Source organism: Erinaceus europaeus, chromosome 1 (genome assembly GCF_950295315.1).
Source record: "Erinaceus europaeus chromosome 1, mEriEur2.1, whole genome shotgun sequence".
Lineage (NCBI taxonomy): Eukaryota > Metazoa > Chordata > Mammalia > Eulipotyphla > Erinaceidae > Erinaceus > Erinaceus europaeus.
In genome coordinates, this window is record NC_080162.1 from 140,498,605 (window position 1) to 140,520,231 (window position 21,627).

The following is a 21,627-nucleotide window of genomic DNA, read 5'->3' on the forward strand; positions in this document are numbered from 1 at the left end:
ATTTCTGAGAAAAGAGAACTCTGTACTCATTCAGCAGTACTTAGTCAGGCAGTGGTTCATCTTATGGAGCCCACACATTAATGAGCAAAATTACCTGGATTCACCCCACTTGTGGGGCATGGGGTGGGGGGAGCAGCTTTAAAATAAGTGGAATAGTGCTTGCCTACCTCTGCTCTCTCCCCCACCACCACTGCCAGGAGCCATTTCTCTGCTTGATAGATGATAATCTTTGAGACAATGGAATTAACAAGTGTTAATTCCCCCCTGGGCAGGCCATTTCCCCTCAGGTAAACCATTTATCAGTAATCAAGTGAGTCAACACACAGTTTGGTTTCCGCCATTTGTTGCAAGGAACATTCTGCTTTGAAGTTTGCTCCCCCTCCTTCCCCAAAGCCTTATAATACCTGTGAACACAATAAAATTTTGCAGCTTGATCAGAAACCTGTCTTGCTGTCGTTCTTTCGTGTCTCGTGTCCCTTTCATTCCAGGTCTTTTTGGGTTCCCAGCCCCTGTTCACCGCCCTGCTGGTCGGGGCACACCACCACCACCACCACACACACACCTCTCTTCATTATGAAAAAAAGAAGTGGCCACCAGGGACAGTGCAGTGATTCAAGCATTGAGCCCCAGTAATGATCCTGGTGGCAAAATAAATACAATACTTTGAGAGCTTCTTTTTGATGCCAGGTATATTGTCAAGCACTGAGAGGAAATAAGCCTGACATTTCCTGCCTTCAGCAGTTTTCAGTATGAGAAACAATATGTGCAGATATATGCACAGTGTAATTTCATGTCTTAAGTATTATACATAAAACCAAAGAAGAGTTTGATATTGTGTTGCTGTCATAGAATAGAATCAAGAAAAGATATCTAAGGAGGTAATGCTTAAAAAATACTTCTTTTTTTTGACAGAATTGAAGCTAGCCATGGGGGCAGGTGGTGGTGCACCTAGTTGAGCACACATTACAATGCACAAGGACCCAGGCTCAAGTCCCCAGTCTCTGCCTACAGGGAGAAAGCTTTGTGAGTGTTGAAGCAGGTCTACAGGTGTCTGTCTGTTTCTCTCCCATCCTTCTAGATTTCTGGCTTTCCCTATTCAGTAAATTAAATAAATAAATAAAAGCTAGCCACAACCAGACAGGAAAGCATTTGCTAGGTAGAAAGTACAAAGGTCCTGAGACTGAGGGGAATGAGTGAATATAGAGGCCAGTGAAGTTTGATGTAGTGGTATTACAATGTGATGGGAAAAGTGTTTTAGGACCAGACTGGCTGGGTTCAGGTTTCAGATCCATAGGCAGATCATTTCATCACTTTGTCTCAAGGTTCCTCATGGGTAAAATAGCAACTTAGATCAGTCACCAGTGCCCAAGGTACAGATTCTTGCATATGTGATTTATTGAGGGGGTGATCTTAGGAGAAATTTGCCTTGTAGTAAAAACAGATCAGGCTGTGGGGAGGAAGGAGGCTTTAAAAAGTTCACTGGCACTCCAGGACTCCCTGCAGTATGGACTGAACTACAAAGGGTTTCCTGCCTAGAAGTGCAGGGGGATCTGCTGTACTCCAAGTCTCTCACTACCTGCTGTGTGCCTTTGTCTCTCACTACCTGCTATGTGCCTTTCCATGGCCAAGGGCAATAGTTCAAATCAGGGTGCAGGTGTGAGCTATTAGCATCAACACCAGTGCCTGGTCAGTAAAAGGGATCCAGATGCATTTACAGTGTCTGCCACAGACTTCAGTTAAAAATAATGATGTTTATAGGACCATTTATAGGATTAAGTTGATCAAAAAAAAATACTTAGTAGTATATGGACCAATAAACATTAGCCAGGGCCCTATCTTTTAGGCTATGATAAGCGCTTGGATTTATGTGAAAGTACGCTAGTGATTATTTAGAGGTGGAAAAAATGAGGCAAAAAGCAGAGGAAACTTTCATAGATGCCTGGTTAGGAATTGGTGATGGTTTGGGAATAGTTGACATGAGTTGAAGTTGCTTATAGTTTGGGGGTGTGTGGTAGAACAGGGCACATGAATGGGATTTAAACTGGGCCTTAAAGAGTGTTAATAGTTTAGTCCTGTCCTGCCTATGAGGTGTTTACCAAACACTTAAAACCAAAGAAAATAAATTAGAAGAGATTTATTTCCCCTCCTGTGCCTCCCCCCCCCCCTCTCTCTCTATATATATATGGAAAATATGGAGAGCAGGGGCTTGAACCCAAGTCCTTGAACACTATAATGTGTGCTCAACTAGGTGCGTCACCACCAGGCCCCCAAAGACATTTATTCATCATTCAAGGAAGAAGAGAGAATTCATACCTAGAAGAAGATCCTTATCAGAATGATAGAACAAAAATTGTCTAATAATTCTACAACAATGGTTATGATACTAAATCATTTCTTGGAGAGAAGGGCGGGATTTCTTTTTTTTTTTTTTTTTTAAGAAAGGAGAGTAACAAAACCGTAGGATAGGAGGGGTACAACTCCACACAATTCCCACCACCCAATCTCCATATCTCATCCTCTCCCCAATAGCTTTCCCATTCTCTGTCCTTGTGGGAGCACGGACCCAGGGTCGTTGTGGGTTGCAGAAGGTGGAAGGTCTGGCTTCTGTAATTGCTTCCCCACTGAACATGGATGTTGACTGGTCAGTTCATACTCCCAGTCTGCCTCTCTCTTTCCCTAGTAGGGTGGGTCTCTGGGGAAGCAGAGCTTCAGGATACATTGGTGGGGTCTTCAGTCCAGGGAAGCCTGGCCGGCATCCTGATGGCATCTGGAACGTGGTGGCTGAAAAGAGAGTTAACATACAAAGCCAAACAAATTGTTGAGCAATCATGGACCCAAAGGTTGGAATAGTGGAGAGGAACTGTTGGGGGGTGGGTACTTACTGCAAACTCTAGTGTACTTCTGCTTTCAGGAATATATTTTGCAGTAGTTTATGGATACGTGTGAACATAGGCTCTATCTCCTGGAACCTGGTCTATATCTAGGTTTTGGGACTTTGTTAGGAAGTGAACCACCTGGGATGGAATTAGAGACTATGAAAGAGAAGGTCTCACCCGAGTAATGAAGCTGAAGGGTTGTCATTCCACACCTGAAGTCTCTGGATACATTCTGAGCTGAAGCATGTTGAGGTGGCACTCGTTGCGTTAATTAGGTTTCGATTGGCAGATGCAATATTATTTGATATGAATTGGGAGAGGCATGCGGGAAAGTGGGCCCTACCCTAAGGTTCCAGAACTGGGGGAAATATAGGCTCTGTAGTGGAAATGTGAGGTTCATGTTGCCTTAGGGTTCAAAAAGACAATGGACAGTTATTGTTATCACATTATTTGGTAATTGGGTTAACTTTGAAAAGTCCCTTTGTTAGGGTTTGCTGTATAATACCCATTATCTTGTATATGGCTTTGCCACCAGTTGCTTCTGATCTACTTGGTCTAGGGTTTTGAGAGAGTCCGCATATCAAAGACACAGCCTATATATTAAAAAGACTCAGTCTGTGTTTTAAAAACTTCGAGATATACAATCAGTTTTTCCCAGGGGCGGGAATTTACTGAGGATGCCAGATGACTAGATTTGGAGGTGTTAGGGTTGAGGGTAGGTTGGATTTTTACTATTTAAATGAGGATTGCCTCTGAGCTTCCATATCAGTTTCTTATTCATTCTCAGTTACCCAGTTCAAGCATTTATTAACTTTCACCAATTTTAAACAGTGAAGAAAGGGGTTGCAAGGCTTATCCTGTTACCCATTTTTACTTATTAAGGCTAAACAATAAGGAAGTATGTGTGTGTTTATATATGTGCAATGCCTTGATATGGTTTATTCAATAGTAAAAAGATCCAGAAAGAAAATTGAGGCCTGAATCCTGTGTAGCAGATGAGCTTTTAAGGAAAAGTGGGAAAAGGAAACTACCTATAATAATAAGTTGTAAACGTCGTAGTGAAATGAAAGAGAAAGCTGTAAGATTGGGTCCAGAGCCCTCACAGAGTCTTAACAAAATGGATTTTCTTTGATGGATAAAAGAAGTAGTAATCAGTAGAACAGAAAGGTATTGCTGTATCTTAGGGATGACAGGGAAAGACTAGATAAAAAGAGCAAACTAAAAAAAAGGGGGACTATCAGTCATAAATATTTCAGTAGGGTAAAGACTAATACCACTGATAACTGAAAAGAGATTCAAATTAGGCTGAAGACAGATTGCAGCTGGTAGAAAACACTGCAGGTATTCATTTCACTAGAGACTTGGATTTCAGAAGATAAAAAAGGCAGAGAACTGTCACAGATAAAGCCCTGGAAGTCTAGAAAGGGTAGACACAGTATGTTAGCAAGGTAATAACCAGTCCAACAACAACAGGAAGTACTAGAATAGACAAGGATTATAGTGGGTACTATTTATGAGAATATGGTTATATTTTTTTCATCTAATCTCAAGTTTTTTTTCATTATCTATTTATTGAAAAGAGACAAAAAAATCAAGAGGTAAGGAGCCAGGTGGTGTAGCACCCAATTAAGTGCACATAGTACTGAGTGCAAGGACCTGGGTTTGAGCCCACAGTCCTGCAGGGAGGATGCTTCACAAGTGTTTCCATCCCCACCCCTCCAGTTTCTCTCTGTCGTATCCAATAAAATCGAAAAAAATGACTGCCAGGAGCAGTGGATGTGTAGTGCTGGCACTGAGCCTCAGAGATAACCCTGGAGGCAAAAAAAAAAAAAAAAAAGGAAAGAAAAAGAAAAGAAAATCAAGAGGGATGGTGAAGAAAGAGAGACTTCCATAGTCCTACTTCACTGCTCATGAAGCTTCCCCCTGCAGGACCAGGGGCTTGAACCTGGGTCCTTTTGCACTGTAATGTGAGCATTTAAACAAGTGTGCCACCGTCCAGCCACCTGGCTACTATATTTCTTTTCATTTTTTAATTAACTAACAGTACTTTAAACATCTACTTTAAGAGAATGATATCATTTTGTATAAAAATGTAAAAAAACAAATCCAAGTAAACAGTAACTACTTTGCTTCCTCCATTATATGGATTTTTCCAGTGTGAGTCCATTTACTTAGTAAATGAGGGATTTATTCCAAAAGTCTATCAATTAAATTAACAATCTATTTAGAAAATAAATAAATTCATTATTAACCTATCAAATTCAGCAAATGTCAGAATTATACTAGAAACAAAACAAAATTTCAATTTAAAAATGTAGAACGGAAAAAGCAATGACCAACAAGTCTGGGTTATTCTATTTCAGTATATGCTTTTGTGATCTGACAGTTTTAGAAAGTCATTTTTTTTAAACCCCACACTAAAAAAAGGAATGTGAACTGAAAAATATGAATTTATGAGTCATCAAAGTGAGAATTTTCTTTTTTGCATGTGGACACACTGCATTTAAAGTGTTGTGATATAACTATGTATTGCCACTTTCACAACAAACCTATTGGTGATGATAAAATTTATCTCTAGAAATAAAGTACTGTGGAATGTTTTACTTAGCCTTTATAGCTGTTTTTTTTTAATGTGTTAAAGTGACATGCAAAAAAATTGTACAGTTCTAGATTACTTAAAGTTTGAAACTTATTTCTCAAGGAATAAAAGTAGGAACTAGATTTTTATTTATTTATTGGATAGAGACAGCCAGAAATTGAGAGGGAAGGGGGAGGTAGAGAGGGAGCTATAAAGAGAGATACCTGCAGCCCTGCTTCAGGACTCACAAAGCTTGCCCCCTACAAGTGGGGACTGGGGACTCGAACTTGGGTCTTGGAGCATTGTAACTAACGTGTGCACTCAACCAGGTGCACCACTATTTGGTCCCTGTTATTTTCCTTTTTTCTTTTTAATTTTATTATATTTAATTTTATTATATTTATTATATTTAATTTTATTATTATATATATTTATTTTATTATATTTATTAGATAAAGACAGCCAGAAATCAGGAGGGTAGGGGGAGATAGAGAAGGAGACAGAGTGCAGCCCTGCTTCAACACTTGCAAAGCTTCACTCCTGCAGGTGGGGACCAGGGGCTCAAACCTGGGTCTTTGCACACTGTAATGTGTGTGTTCAACCAGGTGCACCACCACTCAACCCCAATTTACTTTTCTTTTTTTTTAATTTTTATTTATAAAAATAAAAATACTGACAAAACCACAGGATAAGGGGGTCTAAGTCCACACAGTTCCCACCACCACAACTCCATATCCCATCCCCTCCCTTGATAGATATCCTATTCTTTAACCCTCTGGGAGTATGGACCCAAGATCATTGTGGGGTACAGAAGGTGGAAGGTCTGGCTTCTGTAATTGCTTCCCCGCTGAACATGGGTGTTAACAGGTCAATCCATACTCCCAGCCTGTCTCTCTTTTTCTCTAGTGGGGCAGGGCTATGGGGAAGAGGGGCTCCAGGACACATTGGTGGAGTTGTCTGCCCAGGAACGTCTGGTTGGCATCATGCTAGCATCTGGAACCTGGTGGTTCACTTCTCAGAATACCTCCAATTCCATCCAACTTGCTCCAGTTGATACAATCTCATCCTTTTTGATTGAAGAGTAGTGTTCCATTGGGTATATATCCTATAGCTTCTGTATCCAGTCATCTCTCATTAGGCATTTAGGTTGTTTACATACTTTACTTTTATAAAAATACAGCTAGCTCACACTGAATTCTTGCTGACTTCCCCTTCACAGTAGGGACTAGAGGATTCTGTTCTCAGTCTCAGTCTTCTCAGTGCCTTGCCATTCTGCTGTTGCTAAATCTTCTTAACAAGACTGCAGCTGTTGGGGCTGAGTGGTCAATTTCTTTTTCTTCTTAGAGTAGAAGCCTGAATTTCTTTGCAGAAGCTAATCCACCCATGTTCACCTTTGTGATTTAAATGAAATGAGCCCTGCCTACCTCAGAGATATGTCCTGATTAGTAGAGTTCATCTGAATGTTCATATTGAATAGTTTGGAATTGGCATAGTTTTATAAGTTTCTTCAAACAAAGTGACTCCTAAAGGCTTTTTGTTCTTGTTAGGACTTTCCTGCTACTTTGTCCTTGTGGGGTTTCAATCTCTCCTGGGAACTTAAAGAAATTTTTTTTTTCTTTCAGATAAAGGGGCAGAGATACAATAACACTCCCTCACTTTTTATGGAGCTTACCCTGACACCATGTGTTCCCATATGATACCTGTGACTCCAACAGGGCCTTCCCACATGCTAAATTGTTGGTGGCACACCCGGGTAAGCGCACACAGTACTAAGTATAAGGACCCACAAAAGGATCCTGGTTCAAGCCCCTACTCTTCACCTGCAGGGGGGATGCTTCACAAGTGGTGAGCCAGGTCTGTAGGTGTCCCTCTTCCTCTCTCCCTCTCCATCCTCTCAATTTCTTTCTGTCCTAGCCAATAAAATAGAAAAAATGGCTACCAGGAGCAGTGGATTCCTAGTGCCAGCACTAAGCCCCAGTGATAACCCTGGAGCAAAAAAAAAAAAAAAAGAAAAAGAAAGAAAGAAAGAAAGAAAGAAAGAAACTATAGGTATCTAGTTGATATTAACTTGTTTATTTTTATTTTGACCAGAGCACTGCTCAGCTCTGGCTTATGATGGTGCCAGGAATTGAACATGGGACCTCCGGTCCTCAGGCATCAAAATCTGTTGTCTAAAATGCTGTGCTCTCTCTCCAACTCCTCCTCTTGCTGATACATGAATGAGGAGCCAGGTAGACATACTCATCTAGCCCAGAAAGCATGGGAACAATGGTGTTTCTCAGTCTGCCCTTTTGTAAGGAGGACTGAGGTTGGATATACGCTCTCTGAACTTCTGATTCCCACGGAGAGAAGAAAATGCTAGTCATGTTCATTTCCTTGTGCCAGACTCTCCAGTCAAGTAATCACTCTTCCCTCTACCTAGGTCCAACCAGGAAGCAGAACTCAGGAAGTTTAACAAAGCTGATTAAGTAATGTTAACATGTTAAGAGAGCTCTAAGTAGCAATGGTATTAATGGTATTACCACTCAAGGAAGACTGGCCTTGAAATGAGTGCAGCCTAAAATGTTCCCAGCTATGACCATGGACTTCAGGCTCAGACTGACAGGGATGCAGAGGTTACACAGTCTCCTGTGATAAATATGAATATATATGGTCCCTAGGTCAGATTTATGACGTTAACAATTAATAGAATTTATATACTTTCCTCATATTTGGTGGCTACTCTCTGCTCTAATCCAGCTTTCTATTTCTGTTCTCAACTCTGACACCCTCTTCCCACACAATATTTTTCGTCCACCTGCATGCATGTTAGTTATCAGGCTCAGGAAAAAAATTACTAAAGTAACGGGCTCATAGGAAGATAACTAAAATAGACTTCCTCAGTTCTTTCCACCCCAATATCCCTATTCTCATCTGATCTACTTCTACTTACTGGTTCCTGTTTATTAAACTTTTTTATTATTAAACATTTTTCCTGCTTTATATCTTATCAACTTTTGGCCACCAAGTTGCAGACGCTACCATGATGCCATCCTGACTTCCTTGTGCAGATGACCTTACCAGTGTGTCCTGGAGCCTCACCTCTCCAGAGCCCTGCTCTATTAGGGAAAGATAGAAACAGGCTGGGGTTATGGATCCACCTGCCAATGTCCATGTCCAGTGGAGAAGCAATTGCAGGAACCAGACCTTCCACCTGTACCATAAAAATTTTTGGTCCATACTCCTAGAGGGATAAAGAATATGGAAGTTTCCAGTGGAAGGGATGGAATAGGGAACTGTGGTGGTGAGAATTATATGGAATTGTACCCCTGTTATCTTACAATCTTTGATAATCATTATTAAATCACTAATGAAAACAGAAAAATACATCATGACTTTTCCAATACCACAATAATTGTTAAATGAATAAATATAAAATTAGGCTTATATGTAACTTGTCACATATAAACTACTAGAAACTATAATATGTTGGCAATTAACTAATATTAAAGACATTAATTTAAATACATTAAAGTTTTTTGAAAAAAAGTTTATTTCACAGATATAAAACAATTGTGAACATTTACAACTTGTACAAAGACTGGTAGCTTTTTTATATTTTAAAACGTGCTATCCTAAGAATATAAGAAAAAATCAAAGACTACAATATTATTCAAAAACTCTAGATTTAAAGAACAGAAGTATGAAGAGTGTATTCTAATCAGCTACAAAATCCAGAAAGCACTTATGATCAAAGTAAAACTAATACTGGATTTTGAAACAGTGCGAAATCACACTATGGTTTGTAAACAGGTTTTATTTTGCTTTTTAGTTCAGATGTGTACATAGGAATTATATAAAACAAGCCATTCAAAAGCATAATAAGAAAGGTAAGGGATGAGAATTCAAGGATCTACTTTGGCAGTTCTTCAATAATGATTCGAGACACTGAATTCCATCCAGTAGAAGCATCACCTTTTGGGTAATCTGAACAGGTGCCCACCCAGATAGCAATATCCACCAATCCAGCACCAATCCCTTCACAGAGTCCTTCCACTGCAAAACAAGGAGCAAAGTTTCATGTCTTTAGAACAAAAGCAGAAACTCCACACAAGGGGGTCAGGTAGTGGTGCACCTGGTTGAGCACATGCTAAAACGCACAAGGACCTAGGTTTGAGCCTCTAGTCCCCACCTGTAGGGGAAAAGCTTCACAAGTGGTGAAGCAGTGCTGCAGGTGTCTCTCTCCCTCTCTATCTCCCCCTTCCTCTCAATTTCTGGCTGTCTCTATCCAATAAATAAATAAATATAAGAATAATAAAAAAGAAACCCACACACAGCTGAATTTTATCATTTGAGCAAGTTAGATTTATGGCTGTTTTGTGTAGAGTGATTTAAAGATCCTGACAAATCCTCCTGCACTGCTAGTGGGAATGTAAATTGATCCAAACCGTGTAGAGAGCAGTCTGGAGAACTCTCAGAAGGCTAGAAGTGGACCTAGCATATGACCCAGTAATTCTTCTCCTGGGGATATATCCTAAGGAACCAAAAACACCCATCCAAAGGAGATTTACCCATGTTCATAGCAGCACAATTTGTAACAGCTAAAACAAGGAAGCAACCCAGGTGTCCAACAACAGATGAGTGGCTGAGAAAGTTGTGGTATATATACACAATGGAATACTCTCAGCTGTTAAAAAGGTGAATTCACCTTATTCACCCCATCTTGGATGGAGCTTGAAGGAATCATATTAAGTGGCATTAGTCAGAAAGAGAAAGATGAATATAGGATGATCTCACTCATAAATTGTAGTATAATGATCATTCTAGGAGAATCCCACTTCACAGTGGTAAAACAAAAACCTTTTTTTTTTTTTGCTTTTCCTTTGCATTCTATGCTTTATATTTATGTAACTTTCATGTATTAATATACAAGTTATGTTTCCTCTTAGCAAGGTTCTCAAAAAAAATTCCTCCAGTGATCATGACACGAGACAAAATGCCATAACCCCTTTGAAGTCTATGTAAGACAGAAAAGAAACCACAGGTTGACAGATTCCTTAGGTGAGTGATGTAGCCATGACGTATGCTATGTCAGGTTTCCCATCTTGTTGAGGCTAGCTGTGTCCAGGCTGAATCTCTGGAATGCAAGTTTGGAGTTAGCTACTTCCACTGGCTGTCTCATCAACAAATTCAAGACGTAACTCTCAGAATCCAGGGAGCTGGCTTTGGTTCAATCCTTCCTTGTTCCAAGCCAAGAGAGCTAGCAGTGTGCCCTCAATCGATTCCATTTAATCTAGTGTTCTCAGTGTCATGCCAGGTGAAAATGCAGCAGGATTCCTCAAGGCCATGGCATCAGAGGGTCTAAACTTGTTCACTTCACTCTACATGATGTTAAACAAGCTTGAGTCTAGTGTCAACTTTGGAGTGTGGGGGGGTGGGGGTGGGGGTGCTGGTGGAGGGTAAGGTGTGTGTGGAGGACAGAAAATGGCTATTTGGTGGGCTAGCAAATGAAATAGTTTTTTTTTCTGAATAAATGGACATTTTTGCTATGATACTGCCATGTTGTATTGCTAGATCAAGGATGGCCAACGAGACCTAGGTAGAGAGATGGCACTCACATATTTGTCAAACTCCTGGGGCATCTGCAAGGCTTCCACTCATTCTGAGTTAAAATCAACCTCTATAAGTAAACTTCTTTTTCTTTTCCTCAAGAAAGTTTGTGGGCCCCTATAGGACCTTGCGCCCTATGAGGATCAACAATGTTAGGGACAGCCCCATTCTCCAAAGGGAGGTTGGGCCAAACATACTCTACCACTCGAGGAAGATAGGTCCTGAAATTAGTGTAGCCTAGAATGTTCCTAGCCATGACCACAGAATGCAAGCTCAGACCTACAGGGATGCAGAAGTTACACAGGCTCCTGTGCTGAATATAGGTACAGAGTAAATTGATGGGGTCTACAGTTAACAATAGTTATATACTTTCCCTATATTTGGGAGCCACTCTTCCCTGATCCAGCTTTCTCATCCTATTTCCAACTCTGACACCATCTCCCCAGACAATACCTTTGGTCCACTGCATATTAGCTGTTGGGCTCAGGCAAAAATTAGTAAAGTCATGGGCCCCTTGGAATATACCTAAAATAGACAACTAGCTTTTTCCAAAACAGAGACCCCAAGTCTCATCTGCTATATCCTTACCTTTAGGTTACTGGTTTAACAATTTTTTCTTCTTTATTTCTTAATGCTTTTTCAACCACCACTTTTTCAAGGTGCAGATGCTACCATGACACCAACCTGACTTCCCTGGACAGACAACCTCACCAATGTGTCCTGGAACCCCACTTCCCCAGAGCCCTGCCACACTGGGGAAAGAGAGAGACAGGCTAGGAGTATGGATTGATTTGCCAATGCCCATGTCCAGTGGAGCAGCAATTACAGAAGCCAGACTATCCACCTTCTGCACCCCATAATGATCCTCGGTCCATGCTCCCAGAGGGATAAAGAATAGGTAAGCTTTCAAGAGAGGGGATGGGATACAGAGCTCTGGTGATGGATATTGTGTGGAATTGTACCCGTCTTATCCTGTGGTCTTGTCAATATTTCCATTTTATAAATAAATTTAAAAAAAAAGAAAGTGTATCAGTGAGGGAAGGTGATTTTTTTTTTTCACTATAAAGGTAACCTTTCACTTAACCTTACTTTAAAAAAGGTTATGAATAACAAATTACTTCTGACATTCCACCCAGCTGGTAACATAAAGTGAGTCTAAATGCTATGCTATGAAGTGCTGTGTTAAATAATTTATAAAGTGTATGCATGTATAGGTCACAGTTCCTAAGCTAAAGACTTTTGCATTATGGCAAGATGTTAACACACGTATCTTAAATATGATAGACAGTTGCTAGTATCAAATGCCACCAAACTTTGTGTGTTACTTCCTCATGACATTTTGTGTTTTATATCTATATTTTTCTTTGTTAACTTTCTTTCTTTTGGTGGGTGGGGGGTGTTGGGAACATGTGTGAGCCTGATAGAGCTTAGGGAGAACCACCCCCATCTTTGGATGGAGGTCTGAGAAGATAACCTCTTGGTAAGTCTCTCTCAACTGAGGTGAGCATAAGGGGGGAAACTCAGACTTGGTTCTTTCCTTCTTGACTCTCAGGCCCACAGATACCCCAGTACTTCCCTCCATTAACTGCAGGCCACATGGCCACAGATTCACTCATTCAAAGTCACCTTCTGATCACAGAAGAACACACCTTATCATACACTTCATCACACACCTCAGACCCCAGATAAGAGAAATTCCAAACTATATGGCCTCTTGATATTCATCTTCTCTCTGTCTCACCCTACGGGTTTAACCCCTATGCTTCTCTCAAATACCTTTGGATAATTAAGTTGCTTGTGTTATGGAAAATAACTGTCTTGTATCTCATCAATTCCTGTCATACCAACCCCTTACCTTAGGGGCATGCTGACTGTTAAGAAACCTGTAATTTCTGTCATATTGCAACAATAATTACCTCCATTGCTTTTCTATTTAACTCATGTCCACTTTGCTAATAAACGGACTCTAGGATTCTGGGACTCTAAGGACTCAGATTCTAGATTCATGCTAAGAGTCCCCTGGTGTCTTTTACTTCGTGTCACCCCTGTCGTGAGCGAGAAAGAACCAGCCCGTTACCTTTCCCCTGGAGGACACCCTGCCGGAGAAGGAGAGAGACAACCCGAAAGGGGTGAGCACTATGAATCCACTGCTCCTGGCAGCCATTTTTCACATTTTATTGGATAGGACAGAGAGAACACGAGAGAGGAGCAGGAGAGAAAGAGCAGACACCTGCAGACCTGCTTCATTGCTTATGAAGCTTTTTCCCTGCAGGTGGAGATCAGGAGTTTGAACCTGGGTCCTTGTGCACTGTTGTGTGTGTGTTTAAATAGGTGTGCCACCACTTGGCTTCGTTATCAAGATTTTTCTTATTTTAGAGACTGCTTCTCAAATGAAAGAAGACAAAGTTTCCCTGGCAGCACATGTGAAGAGGCCTTTTGGTCTTACCAAAAGAGAGGGCTGAGGAGACAATATGGTAGGTCTTTGATCTCTGCTGTCCTGGACACTCATCCCATTGTCTGGGTTTAAACTCTATTTCCCTGGGCCTTCTCCACATGCAAGAGAGGGAGCTAAACTGTATCCTCTGTATCTCAAGGATCTTGTGGGGATTTGAAGAAAGATGTGGATGGGATGTTCTTAATACTTAGTGATAAATGTGCTTTACTAGTTTTTGGGTTTACCATTTCACTTGGATACCTGAAGAATGCTAAAATATGTCTTGGATCCACAATATCATCCACCTAGATAGTCATGTGCATGAACTTGTTTCCATCTGAAGCCATTCCAAACTGGTGGCTAAATATTAGAATAATGAGGAGAGACTTTCAAAGTCCTGATGTGTAGAATATTCCCAAACTCATTAAGTCACATTCATTGTAATGTTGGTACCCAGCAGGGAGATTTTTTTTTTAAGTTCTTCAATTGAGTCCAATATATAGGAAGAATGAAAATTCACTGCTTTAATACATTATAAGTTGTTTTACCATTTCATCTGATTCAATGAATTTCAACCTTGAGGGTCTTCTAAAAAACACAGCTGTGTTCCTACCCCCAGAGATTCTTGTAGAGTTGATCAGAGATGAGAATAGGCATATATATATATATATATATATATATATATGCATTATGATATAGGAACTTCTACAGTGTTACTGGAATAGATAGAGCATTATTTATTGAAAACTTGCCACAGGCCTCTTTATAGTAGGCTAGTGGCCAAATATGATACTGGACTCAAAACCTACTTTTGTTCTATACAGATCGAAGCATTTCCCAATTCTACATACCAGAAGAAGTGCGGTGAATATTAATTGTAGAATTCAGCTCAGGGCTTCCTTGGTCCAAGTAAATGATGGCTTCAATGGGAAGAGGTCCTGAGCATTCAGCTCCATTGAATGTGAAATACCAACGCTGGCAGCATGCATTTCTGCACTTTAACCGGAGTGAGCCACTAAACAAAACTCTAAGGGCACTGTTTGAGCGCATCTTTGTAAATGTGCATTCCTATTACAAACACAGAAGTAGGGCTGAATTAGTACTTTTTATTTTAACTAGAGAGATGCTTGCATATTGCATTGTGGATTTTATTTAACCACCCTTTTCCCCAAACCATGTTTAAGAAGCTTGACTTTTATGGAAGGAGAAATATTCTCTGAGAGGCAGATACATGACTCTGATATTAAGGACTCTTAGACTATCAAATTACAGTTTTCTTAGAATTATTCACCCTACTGTGGTCCGGGAGGTGGCACAGTGGATAAAACAGCAGACTCTCAAGCATGAGGTTCTGAATTCAATCCCCACCGCACATGTACCAGAGTGATGTCTGGCTCTTTCTCTCTCCTCCTATGTTTCTAATTAATAAATAAAATCTTAAAAAAAAAAAGATTTACCCTACTAGTAACGGTCTTTCAAGGCTTTTAGAATACATAAATAGGGGAGATGGGCGGTAGCACAGCAGGTTAAGCGCAGGTGGCGCAAAGTGTTAATAGACTGGCGTAAGTATCCCGGTTCGAGCCCCTGGCTCCCCACCTTCAGGGAAGTCCCTTCACAGGCGGTGAAGCAAGTCTACAGATGTCTATCTTTCTCTCCCCCTCTCTGTCTTCCCCTCCTCTCTCCATTTCTCGCTGTCCTAGCCAACAATGACAACATCAATAACAACACCAATAATAACTACAACAATAAAACAACAAGGGCAACAAAAGGGAATAAATAAATAAATAAATATTTTTAAAAATAAAATATATAAAAAATAAAAAAGTTGCAAACAATGCTAGCTAGCAACTGACTTCCTCTGGGGGCTGTTCAAAACAAGGGCAACAAAAGGGAATGAATAAATAAATAAATAAATAAATAATAAATAAATAAAATAAATATTTAAAAAATAAAGAAAAATATTACAGAAAAAAATAAAGACAAGTAGAATACATAAATAGAGGGGCCAGGTAGTGGCACACCTGGTTAAGCACACACAGTCCAGTGTACAAGGACCCAGGCTCAAGCCCCTGGTTCCCACCTGTAGGGCAAAGGCTTCATGAGTGGTGGAGTAGAGCTGCAGGTGTCTCTCTCCTTTATTTTCCCCTCTCCTCTAAATTTATTTCTGTCTCTAATAAATTAATTAATTAAAAAGTAATACTTAAATAGAACAGAGGTAAAAGAGCTGAAATGAAGAACAGTTGATATACAAATTGCATCTTAAAACTTCAGACTTTGATGAAATCAAAATCTTTGGTACTTACCTGTTGGTAGTGATTATCAAATAGTCTATTATAAATATGGAGCCCAGTACACTTGGTTAACAAAAGAAGCTATTTATAGCACTGAATTATTCAATACTGTGCCATTTCACTGGACTTGCCAGTTGCTTTTGAAGTCAACACTACTCAAAATGATAAAATAATTAATCAAAATGTATTGTCAAGGGGTAGGAAGACAGCATAATGGTTCTGCAAAAGACTTTTATGCCTGAGGCTCTGAGGTCCTAAATTCAATCCCCAGCACCACCATCAGCCTGAGCTGAGCAGGGCACTGTGGAAAATAATGACAAGAGGGGTCAGGCAGTGGTGCAGCGGGTTAAGCACACATAGTACGAAGTGCAAGGACCCTTGAAAGGATCTGGGTTCGAGCCCCTCACTCCTCATCTGCAGGGGGATTTGCTTCACAAGTGGTGAAGCAGGTCTGCAGGTGTCTTTCTCCCTCCCTCTCTACCTATCTCCCCTCCCCCCTCAATTTCTCTTTGTCCTATCCAATAAAATGGAAAAATAAAAAGAAAATGACAATAATAATATACTAATAGCAGTGATAATAATAATAGGCTGGGGAGACAGCATAGTGGTTCTGCAAAAAGGGTCTCCTGCCTAAGGCTCTGAAATCCCAGGTTCAATCCCCAGCGCCACCATCAGTCAGAGCTGAGTAGGGCTTTGGTCTTTCTCTCGGTATCTCTTTCATTAAAATAAAATAAGTAAAATACATAGAAAATGTATTGTCAGACAGGTTACTTTGAGTAATTTCCTTCCTAAATGTTGCAGAGTAGTCCCTGGTCACTGTTGTATATCTCTAGTCCAATCGACTCCTCAAACATAACAATATAAAGTAAACTGTTACCTAGGAAGAGAACAAATGTCAATGGGTTTCCCAATTCTAGATAATCTCTGTAATGGGAGGATGTCTTCTAAATATCTTCCCACTTTTATATCTGGAGCTGTAGCAGAATTTCTGAGACTCCTTTAAATTCAAATCCATTTCTGGGTAAAATTGGTAAGTTGCTTATGGTCCTACACAAACCTACTTTAGCTTTCCTTTTTGAGTTGGATTTGAAAAAAAAAAAGGAGTAATTTTAGATCTTGGAGTTAGCATGAAAGAGTGATGAAGACGTTGTACAGAGTCATTTTACAGAGTTCTCTCTCAAATGTTTTTTTTTCCATTAATGTAAAAAGCCACACGGCATCTTCTCCTTAACTTACTAAGTATTTAATTTTAAAAAAAGCAAAATTCAATTCAGTTAAATTAGTAGTCATCTCAAATTAGCACCTACCTATAAAAACTCTCTTTTGCTTCAAACTAATTATTACTCACAACTCAAGACTTAACTTACCGCAATTTTCCCAAGATCGATGCCATAATTGAGTGAATTCCATGAGCACTGCTTGTAGTTGGGTGTCCAGGACTCCTCAAAGCTCTCCCTCAGGCATTCTCCTTTTTCTCCTTTGAATCCATCCCGACCTGGAATCCCAGGGGTACCAGGGATGCCATTGGCCCCAGGGCTCCCGTCCCGACCAGGCACTCCGGCAGGCCCTTGCAAGCACATTCCATTATACTATGGGGGGGAGGAATGAGAGAGCACGCTAGCCACTGGAGGTGGAAACATTCAGTCTGATTAGAACTGCATTGATTTTATGATCTTGGAGCCAAGAAGTCTTTCAGGGGCTGGGCGATGGCACACCCAGAAGAATGCACACATTTTTGGTTGTCACAACTGGGGTAGGAGTACAGTTGACATTTTGTGTGGATGTTAGGGATGCTAACAAAAACAAGGAGGTCAGGCGGTAGCGCAGTGGGTTAAGAGCACATGACGCAAAGCGCAAGGACCCAAGTATGGATCCGGGTTTGAGCCCCCGGCTCCCCACCTGCAGGGAGGGGGAGGTCGCTTCACAAGAAGTGAAGCAGGTCTGCAGGTGTCTATCTTTCTCTCCCCCTCTGTCTCCCCTCCTGTCTCCATTTCTCTCTGTCCTATCCAACAACATCAGTGGCAATAATAACGACAACAAGAGCTGTAACAACAAAGGCAACAAAAAAAAAAAAAGGGAAAAAATGCCTTCCAGGAGCAGTGGATTCGTGGTGCAGGCACCGAGCCCCAGCGATAACTCTGGAGGATAAAAAACAAACAAAGCAAAAGAAAACAAACAAACAAAAAAAAAACACAATAAAAATCCCGCCATCAGCAGTGCCCCAACAAAGAATTTTCTAGCCCCAAATACATTAATTGAGAATATGTATTCATCTCTTTAGCTCAAAAACTTTCAGAGACTACGTAATTGTATTGAGCTTGGCTTCACAGGTATCATATCTTTCATTTTAAGATTTTTTTAAAAAATTCTTTGTTGGGGAATTAATGTTTTACATTTGACAGTAAATACAATAGTTTTTTTTCTTTTTCTTTTTTTTAATATTTATTTTATTTATTTATACCCTTTTGTTGCCCTTGTTGTTTTATTGTAGTTATTATTGTTGTTGTCATTGTTGGATAGGACAGAGAGAAAAATGGAGAGAGGAGGGGAAGACAGAGAGGAGGAGAGAAAGATAGACACCTGCAGACCTGCTTCACCGCCTGTGAAGCGACTCCCCTGCAGGTGGGGAGCCGGGGTTCGAACAGGGATACTTATGCCAGTCCTTGGCTTTGCGCCACCTGCGCTTAACCCGCTGTGCTACAGCCCGACTCCCCAATACCATAGTTTTCACATGCATAACATTTCCCAGTTTTCCGTATAACAATACAACCCCCACTAGGTCCTCTGTCATCCTTTTTGGACCTAGTGTATGCTTAGTACAAGGTTGGGGGTGGGAACATAAAAAAGAAACAAAGTAATGCACCAATCACAGACAAAGAAATTGAAACCGTTATTAAGAATCTCCCCAACAACAAAAGTCCTGGACCAGATGGCTTCACAAACGAATTCTACAAAACTTTCAGGAAACAGTTAATACCCATACTTCTTAAGCTATTCCATAAGATTGAAGAAACAGGAATACTCCCTTCCACCTTCTATGAAGCCAACATCACCCTGATACCAAAAGCTGATAGGGACAGAACAAAAAAGGAAAACTACAGACCAATATCTCTGATGAACATAGATGCCAAAATATTAAATAAGATCTTGGCCAGCCGGATACAGCAACACATCAAAAAGACTGTTCATCATGACCAAGTGGGATTCATCCCAGGAATGCAAGGCTGGTTCAACATCCGTAAGTCAATCAATGTCATTCACCACATCAATAAAAGCAAAGCCAAAAACCACATGATTATCTCAATAGATGCAGAGAAAGCCTTTGACAAAATCCAACACCCATTCATGCTCAAAACTCTACAAAAAATGGTAATAGATGGGAAATTCCTCAAGATAGTGGAGTCTATATATAGCAAACATCATACAGCCAACATCATACTCAATGGACAGAAGCTGAAAGCATTCCCCCTCAGATTGGGGACTAGACAGGGCTGTCCACTGTCACCGTTACTCTTCAACATAGTATTGGAAGTTCTTGCCATAGCAATCAGGCAAGAGAAAGAAATCAAAGGGATACAGATTGGAAGGGAAGAAGTCAAGCTCTCACTATTTGCAGATGATATGATAGTATACATAGAAAGACCTAAAGAATCCAGTAGAAAATTACTGGAAGTTATTAGGCAATATAGCAAGGTATCAGGCTACAAAATCAATGTACAAAAATCAGTGGCATTTCTTTATGCAAACACTAAATCTGAAGAAGAAGACATCCAGAAATCACTCCCATTTACTGTTTCAGAAAAATCAATCAAATACCTAGGAATAAAGTTGACCAAAGAAGTGAAAGACTTGTATACTGAAAACTATGAGTCGCTACTCAAGGAGATAGAAACTGATACCAAGAAATGGAAAGATATCCCATGCTCATGGATTGGAAGAATAAATATCATCAAAATGAATATTCTCCCCAGAGCCATATACAAATTTAATGCAATACCCATCAAAGTTCCACCAAGCTTCTTTAAGAGAATAGAACAAACACTACAATCATTTATCTGGAACCTGAAAACACCTAGAATTGCCAAAACCATCTTAAGGAAAAGAAACAGAAATGGAGGCATCACACTCCCAGACCTTAAACAATATTATAAAGCCATCATCATCAAAACAGCATGGTACTGGAACAAAAATAGGCACACAGACCAGTGGAACAGAATTGAAAGCCCAGAAGTAAATCCCAACACCTATGGGCATCTAATCTTTGATAAGGGGGCCCAAAGGATTAAATGGAAAAAGGAGGCTCTCTTCAATAAATGGTGCTGGGAAAACTGGGTTGAAACATGCAGAAGAATGAAATTGAACCACTTTATCTCACCAGAAACAAAAATCAACTCCAAATGGATCAAAGACCTAGATGTCAGACCAGAAACAATCAAATACTTAGAGGAAAACATTGGTAAAACACTTTCCCACATACACCTCAAGGACATCTTTGATGAATCAAACCCAATTGCAAGGAAGACTAAAGCATAAATAAACCAATGGGACTACATCAAATTGAAAAGCTCCTGCACATCCAAAGAAACTATTAAACAAACAGAGAGACCCCTCACAGAATGGGAGAAGATCTTCACATGCCAGACATCAGACGAGAAACCAATCACCAAAATATATAAAGAGCTCAGCAAACTTAGCCGCAAAAAAGCAAATGACCCCATCCAAAAATGGGCAGAGGAAATGAACAAAACATTCACCACAGAGGAGATCCAAAAGGCTAACAAACATGAAAAACTGCTCTAGGTCACTGATTGTCAGAGAAATGCAAATTAAGACAACACTAAGATACCACCTCACTCCTGTAAGAATGGCATACATCAAAAAGGACAGCAGCAACAAATGCTGGAGAGGATGTGGGGACAGAGGAACCCTTTTACATTGCTGGTGGGAATGTAAATTGGTACAGCCTCTGTGGAGAGCAGTCTGGAAAACTCTCAGAAGGCTAGACATGGACCTTCCATATGACCCAGTAATTCCTCTCCTGGGGTTATACCCCAAGGACTCCATAACACCCAACCAAAAAGAGGTGTGTACTCCTATGTTCATAGCAGCACAATTCATAATAGCTAAAACCTGGAAGCAACCCAGGTGCCCAACACCAGATGAGTGGCTGAGAAAGCTGTGGTATATATACACAATGGAATACTATGCAGCTATCAAGAACAATGAACCCACCTTCTCTGACCCATCTTGGACAGAGCTAGAAGGAATTATGTTAAGTGAGCTAAGTCAGAAAGATAAAGATGAGTATGGGATGATCCCACTCATCAACAGAAGCTGACTAAGAAGATCTGAAAGGGAAACTAAAAGCAGGACCTGATCAAATTGTAAGTAGGGCACCAAAGTAAAAACCCAGTGGTGAGGGGTAGACATGTAGCTTCCTGGGCCAGTGGGGGGTGGGAGTGGGCGGTAGGGATGGGTCACAGTCCTTTGGTGGTGGGAATGTTGTTTATGTACACTCCTAACAAAATGTAGACATATAAATCAGTAGTTAATTAATATGAGAGGGGGAAATCAATTGTATGTCTCAAAGTTTCTCAAAAGACAAACTGAATCTTTTTAATATACAGGCTATGTATTTGATATGCGGACTCTCTCAAAAGCCTAGACCAAGTAGATTAGAAGCATCCAATAGCACAGCTATATACAAGATACTGGGTACTGTACAGCAAACCATAACAAAAGGACTTTTCAAAGTTAACCCAATTAACAAATAATGTGATGATAATATTAACTATCGATTGTCTTTTTGAACCCTAAGACAGCAGAAACCTCACATCTCCACTATAGAGCCCCTACTTC

General features: G+C 40.3%; 1 protein-coding gene across 1 annotated transcript; it reads right to left on the bottom strand.

The window, feature by feature from the left end:
* Positions 1-9,234: 9,234 nt before the first annotated feature.
* Positions 9,235-17,963, bottom strand: CTHRC1 (collagen triple helix repeat containing 1; the record flags this gene model as incomplete). The annotated part of the gene is made up of 4 exons (XM_060196268.1): positions 9,235-9,489; positions 14,329-14,545; positions 17,136-17,357; positions 17,856-17,963. Coding segments are annotated over 4 exons (690 nt in total), but the record flags the coding sequence as incomplete, so codon positions are not given.
* Positions 17,964-21,627: the final 3,664 nt, after the last annotated feature.